Below are 6,773 nucleotides of genomic sequence, written 5' to 3'. Positions count from 1 at the left end.
GCCGCCGCCGCCGCCGCCGCAGCCGCCGCCGCCGACGCCGCGCTGTTGAGCCCCGCGGCCGCCGCCGGCGCCTGGTACAGGCCGGGGTGGCGGAAGCTGCACAGCAGCTCGGGCCGCGAGTAGGGGTGCGACAGCGCCCGGAAGGTGTCCAGGGGCCGGATGGACGTGGCGAAGGGCGACGAGGCCGCCGCCGCCGCCCCCGACGCCGCCGCCGCCGCCGCCGCCGCCGTGACGCCCACGTGCGGGTAGTAGTGCAGCGGCACGTGCGAGTGGAAGGGGTACGGGAGGCCGCCGGCCGCCGCCGCGTGCGTCATCATGTAGGTGTAGAAGCTGGGGTCGGCCGGGTGCGGCCACGACATGGCCAGCCGCTGCCGCTTGTCCTTCATGCGCCGGTTCTGGAACCACACCTGCGGGGACAGCCGCGCCGCCGCCGCGTCAGGGAGCCCGGCCGCCCCGTCCGCCCCGTCCAGCCTCCCCGGCCTCCCCGGCCTGCCCCCGGCTCCGGCCCGCAGCCCTCTGCTCTCCCGGACGGCGCGGGGCGCACCGACACGCGCTGGCCCTCCCCGGCCGCAAGCCTCCCCTCCGGGCCTTGCGCGGCTCCCGGGGCCCGGCTCTACACTTGCCTTTTTTCCTCCCCTCATCCCAAACCGGCCCTTCCTCTCCCTCCGTCTCCCCAGCCACCGCCCGGCCTCCCCGAAGCCCGGGCCGTCAATCCCAGGATTTGCACGGGGATTCTGGGCAGCCTTTGGAGAGGGGCTGCCTCGAGGTCTCTCTGAGAGCGAGCGGCTCCGGGCCTTGAGCCCTCCAAGCTGCGGGAACCGTCCCCTGGGGACACGGGTCCGTTCAGGGTATTGAAAGGATGATTTTGTTGGAATCATTCGCTTTAAATGAGTAGCAAAAAGCTGTGCGCCCGGAGCCTGGAAAGGGAACTTTCCTGCCCGCTCCTGGTGGACTGTCTAATAAAGACATCATTCGTCCCAACTCGAAATGAAAGGAAACCCGGTCCCTTCTGCCCCGTGAAGACCTCACCAAGCCTGCCTGGTTCCCTCCCTTCTCTTCCGAATGCATAATAAAAATTAATAACCTAAACACACACACACACGTCTATATGGAACATTTCGTTGTTTCCTGTTGCCCAAGAGAAATTTTCTTTAGGAAACTACGTTCTCAACCCAGTCGATATTTTAAATAACCTTTTCTCCAGGTAGCAACGACTCCTGTGGGGAATAAAGCTCCGAGGTCAGGAGAGAAGGAGAAGTTTCGCCTCGGGTTTGTGCCAGAGAAACATAAGCCGGCCTGCCTCACAGCTGAGGGCAAAGTAGGACCCTGGGCACAGGAGAGGGGCACCTGGACAGCTGCTGGGCAGAACGGAGCAGGGCGAGGGGCTGGCGCCCGGGCCTCGCGTTTCGGGCATCCTTCTCGGGTCTGCCCGGCCTGCCAACTGACTGGGATTCGGCTCAGGAGGAATAAACAAGCCTGCCCCTTCCGTGACAAACCCCGGCGGGCTTCCAACCCCAACTCTCGGCACCCCGAAAAGGGAAAGGGGAAAAAAAAAAAAGAAACAAACAAACAAATCGCCCCAGGTGGCCCAGGGAGGCCGGAGTCGCTACCTTGATGGTGGTCTCGGGCAGGTTGAGCGCGGCGGCCAGCTCGCAGCGGCGGGGCCGGGACACGTAGTTCTCCCGGTAGAACTCCTTCTCCAGGCGCGCGATCTGCTCGCGGGTGAAGGCCGTCCGGTAGCGCCGCACCTGATCGGCGCCGGAGCCCGAGCCGGAGCCGCCCAGCGCCGCGCCCCCGCCGGCCCCGCCGCCTCCGTGCAGGCTGCCGAGGCCGGAGCCCGAGGCCGGCGTGGTGGCGCCCGGGACCGAGCCGCTCTCCGGGTACCCTGGCAAGCAAACAGTCCGCAGAGCATGAGTAGCCGTTCGGGGCCCCCGAGAACCCTGAGCTGGGGCTGCTAGCTGGGGGCTGCGGGAAGGGAAGCCGCTGTCAAAATTGATGAGGTCTGTCAGGCTTACAAATTGCTGCTGTTAATGGAATCAATGAAGTTTGGGGAGCCCTTCCTAACCAAATAATAGAAACGGAATTCAAGAGGGTTGCTCTTTTTTTTTTTTTTTTCTTCTTCCAATAATTAGAAAATTTCCACTCGGCAGGAAAATTGGCCGAGGGAAAATGCCTGCCTCGGACGCAGTCTGAGGAGCCGAGTTTGGAAAGCACAGGGCGGCTTTTTAACGCGGCCTCCAACCTTTCTTTGACAGCCTCTGGGGCTGAGAAGCCGCTCTGATTTTCGAGGCGTCTGCAGCTCAGCCCGTGCGGGGCAGAGCTGTCTACTTTCTGCCGCTGACCCAGAGCGGTTCAGCGGAGGTGCGAGGCCAGAGGGGCGCCCCCTCCGCCCGGCCCTGGGGGCTCCAGGGGCAGCCCAGCTCGGAGCTCCTGCCCACGGTACCCCAAGAGCAACTGAGCCGGGGTGGGATGGGGTGGGGTGGGGTGCCCGGCTCTGAGATCCGCAGGCGGGAAGCCTGGCGATTGGGCCTTGCCGCTCAGGCTGCACAGGCCGGGCGCCGTGCTGGGGAGCCCCAGGCGCAGAGCCGGGGGGCACGGTCCCCAGCGAGCGTCCCTTCCCTGCCCCCGCCGGCTCCGAGCAGCACTTTGGTTAAAAGTCAGAGGCCGGCCGAGGCGCGGGGGGAGCTGCCGGGGAGCCGGGAGGGACGGGGGGACGGGGCCCGGCTCCGAGGCTGCCCCGTTACCTTTGGCGTTGTTTTCCTTGAGCGGCGCGGGGCCCAGGCCGCCGGGGGAGCGCAGCCCCGAGCAGCCCACCTCCACGTCGCCGCTCATGTCGGCCTCGGCGGCCGCCTCCGGGTAGTGAGCCGGCTTCTTGCGGCCCTCGGTGGCCGAGGCGATTTCGGAGGAGACGGTGGTCTCGCTGCTCGGGTGCTGCAGGTTGAACAGAGAGTCGATTTCGAATTTGCCCTTGGCGGGGAGGTCTCCCAGCGCGCCGTGCAGCGGGGCGGACGGCAGGCGCGGACTGAGGCGAGCCGGGTGCTGCGAATTTTCCAGGGCCTCCAGCACAGCCCCGCCGGCCGGATCGGACAAGCTGGAGAACCTCTTGCCGGCAGTGGGGCTGTGTAGCCCTCTCTCCATCAGAATCATCTCTTTTCTTATTCTCTCCATCATCTCAGCTTTCTAAAAAATGTCACAGTGGCCTGGCTGTCCCGTCTTAATGATGGGCTGCGCCTAGGGCTGATTCTCATTCAGCCCCAGCAAGCGGCTCTAAATATTATTATCTCTTTTGGAGGGAGGCGGAAAAATTGTGGGATGCCAGAGCGAGGGAATGACTGGTCAAAATGACCCATACATCCTTCTGAGTCGGAGATGTCATTCATCAAAAAGTAGCGCCCGCTCGTCATTAAGGTACGAATGACGCCGTTCGAATAATCATTTATTGTAACAGGTTTATAAGCAAATAAATACACGCTCCTGTCAGTGGGGAACGAAGGCGGCTTCAGAGCAGACAAATAGATCCAGGTAGGAGACGAGAAGACACGAGAAGTGAGGAAGAAGGCTCCGCTCCTTTGCCCGCTCCCAGCCAGTTCTGCTCGCCCGGGGGTTTGGCCTCGGGGGTGAAATTGACAGTCTGATTAATAGAACACGCCGCGGCACATTTCCCCCTTCATTTAGGGGCATCATTACGCTCTCAGTTTGCTGGGCTGCCCCTCAGGTCCTAATCACGCAGCGCCTTCCTCATTTTTCCACCAACACGGATACGTGTTAAATAATAGATAATGCTTTGATTTTTTCCGGAGTAAATCCTTGTGAAGTTTGTTTTGTTTTGTTTTGTTTTAGCGTTTACAAGCTGGGGGCGTAAGGGGGGCGGGTAAAGGGGAGGATACAGGAGGAGCTGCGTAAGAAGACCTTGCGCCTGCTCCTGTCAGGACTACTCATCTTTCTGTTTCAAGAACCAAATATTAATAATCAGTATTTTATCAAATAGGATCCTGGGTTCTTTCTCTTCTCAGTCTGAATGCTCTCCTCCGGACAGAGAGAGAAAGAGAGAGAGAGAGAGAGAGAGAGAGAGAATACCTTTTAGACTTTCGAAAACGCTTTTTTTTTTTCCTTGTTACGTGGCTGGGCCGGTCGGTGCCTCCAAACGGAAATCATTACATCTTCTCTGATTTTCTAGCACTGTTTGCAGGCTGAGTCCTGAACTCGAAGACCCTAGATTTTTAGCTTTATAATCTGGCTGATAGATACGCTTCTCTTAGCCTCGCATTTTCCCCTAGGGGAAACGAACTAAACTGGACGATTTGATGGCAGAATTCGACTGCTAACTTTAAACACAATCATGATTTACCTTACCACAGGGGCCCGCTCCGAATCCACTTTTTTAAATTGCCAGCTTTCCCTCCCAAACCCCCACCCTTTTTTCAAATAAAGGGATTCATAGCAGAGCAACTGGAAGGAAAGGATTTTCAGCTACTCTGCTCTTCTTCCTCCTCTCCGTGCCCCCTCCTCCACCCCTGCCCCTTACCTGTAGCCCCCGGGAGCTTCTGGTGCTGCCTGGTGGCACCGAGAGTCTCCGACCAGCCTCGTCTCCTCTCCTTCCTGCCCGAGGTTGGAGGCTGAGCCTCTTGGCGATAACTTTGATAGTCATAATGACGCCGGTGGCGACCATTTTAAGGAAGATCAATCTTCACTCAGATCCGCTCATCTCTCCCGCACTTGCGCCCCACCCTGCCCGACTCGGGCGCATCCCGCCTGTTCGCTCGTCTGCTGCCCCCGAGGTGGAGATTCGCCCGCCCTGGAGAGGTCCATGGAGGACAGGGACAGGACACGAGGGTCCGGCGTGCGCGCTTCCGCAGCAGCCTAGAGAGCCTGGCAATCTAGACGCACCCGGGTCACGACACCCGTTCAGACCCTAACCTGCCCCCCCTCCCGCTTTGGGACACACCCAGCACATTGGGGTGTGTTAGGGGCAGACCCCTGGTCTGCTTGCCCAGCTGTCTGTTGGCGCTTTCTTTTTCACCTTGGAGCCGTTGGGGGCGCGTCAGGAATGTAAGGGGAGGCGAGGTGTGAACGATATTTATACACATGTGTACATATATAGCCGTTGCCAAAAGTTTCTCTCTCCCCCTCGGCGCCAACTTATTCCTACGAGCAAGCCCTGCCGAGAAAGTCAAGCCCACCTCTTCACAGTCGTAAGTGGGAAAGCCGGCGAGGCTCCCCAGCTCAGAGCAACTGTCTGGTAGGCGATGCTCTCCGTCTGAGAACAGCGCCCACCTTTGCCCCTGTCCCAGTGGCTGTCCCACCCTGGCGGGCACTCGGCCCCTGGCACTTGCGTTCTCCTGGAGCAGGCCTTCAGCTACCCTGTTGGATGTTTACAGCATGAGAGCCCACCCCTCCGGGCGCCCCCCGCTGCTTCTCAGCCGGGACGCCCAGCTCCGCCGCTCCGGGCCGTAGCTCCTCCAGTGTCTCCCGGAGGGCCCTGCTACCAATTCTCCTTACCCATGGCACTATAAGAAACTCTCGGGTCTAGGCTGGGGGCGGGGGGGGGGGGGGAGGCAAGACTCTGGCAGCCAGTGGTCCCTCCGCCTGAGCGGAAATCCGCCGATGCCTTTATTGCTGTCATTTGGCGCCCCCATCTGTTTTCCTCGCGGTCTCAGCGGCTGTGAGCCGCTTTTCGTTCGCAGAAGCCTCAATGGCCTAGAAAGATGACCCCTCTGTCGCCTGTGGGTGGGTCTCCCGTCTCTTTCTTTCTTCTAGGACCCGCCGCCTCTGGTTCCAAAAGCTAGCCGAGCGCGACTTCAGTCTGTTGAAAATGGAAAGCATTTCTCCGCGACGCCTTCACTCAATAACGGTTTTGAAACTGCTTTGCACCTTCTAAAATAATATTAATATTGCATTTCTAGAATGCTTTATTGCAGCAAATACACTAAAGATCTTGTCAGGGAAAGTATCACAGTAAAAGACACCCATAACTTTTCACTGCATCTAGCGGACAGTAGCATTCTCCTACTCCATTTTAATATTCAGTGTTTAGATTTTATACCTGTTACTAGTAATAATATTGTCTGGTTTGTATAACTCATTTACTATAGAGTTAGAAGTGGTTTTTATTTTGACATGGATGATTGCTTCTGAAGACCGGAGAACCCTCTGCAATTTCCTCGCTTTTCAGGAGCGAGGAAACTAATGCTGAGAGCTTTGGTAATTGCTCGTGATTTAAACTTTTATCTCCAGTAATGCAGAAGTCGTGGTGAGTTGAAAATTTTGCATAACCATTTTCCCCTTCATCTTATTTCCCTACATCTCTTATTTAAAGGCAGGCCTACCTCAAAAATCAAGTGAAGAAGGCGGAGAAAGAGAAAGCAGTACCGTTATGTGTGTTGAAAAAATACAATAACCTCAAACTCTTTCCAAAATGGAGAAGCTGACGCTGCAAACTGTCCCAGTTTTCAGCCTCTGGTATCTTCACTGTCTTTGGTGTCTTCACCAAAGACAGGACCACTCAGACAAGAATCCAACCCATACCCTATGACTTCAAAGGAATTTTTAAGGTGAGGGGAGTGAGGTGACATACAGGAAAAAAACTTTCCCCAAATTATCTAAAAAGCAGTTTTGTTGGAAAGAATGACATAAACAAATAACAAAGCCCTTTTCTTTTCCTCCCTCCCTCCCCTTCTTTCTTTCTTCCCTTCTTCCCTTCCTTCCTTCCTTCCTTCCTTCCTTCCTTCCTTCCTTCCTTCCTTCCTTCCTTCCTTCCTTCCTTCCTTCCTTCC

General features: G+C 57.5%; 1 protein-coding gene across 1 annotated transcript in view; it reads right to left on the bottom strand.

Annotated features, from left to right (window-relative positions):
• Window positions 1–3,171, bottom strand: part of Evx2 (even-skipped homeobox 2) — a 3,779-nt gene extending 608 nt beyond the window's left edge. Inside the window, exons 1-3 of the mRNA XM_055600686.1 lie at window positions 2,745–3,171; window positions 1,611–1,885; window positions 3–407 (exon numbers count right to left, since the gene is read on the bottom strand). Coding sequence (XP_055456661.1) covers window positions 3–407; window positions 1,611–1,885; window positions 2,745–3,171 — 1,107 coding nt within the window. The remainder of the gene's footprint in view (window positions 1–2; window positions 408–1,610; window positions 1,886–2,744) is intronic.
• Window positions 3,172–6,773: the final 3,602 nt, after the last annotated feature.

The sequence above is a fragment of the Psammomys obesus genome, unplaced genomic scaffold (assembly GCF_907164565.1).
Source record: "Psammomys obesus unplaced genomic scaffold, mPsaObe1.curated_primary_1811, whole genome shotgun sequence".
Taxonomy (NCBI): Eukaryota; Metazoa; Chordata; class Mammalia; order Rodentia; family Muridae; genus Psammomys; species Psammomys obesus.
Note: the sequence above shows the minus strand (reverse complement) of the source record. Positions and strands in the feature narration are given on the sequence as shown.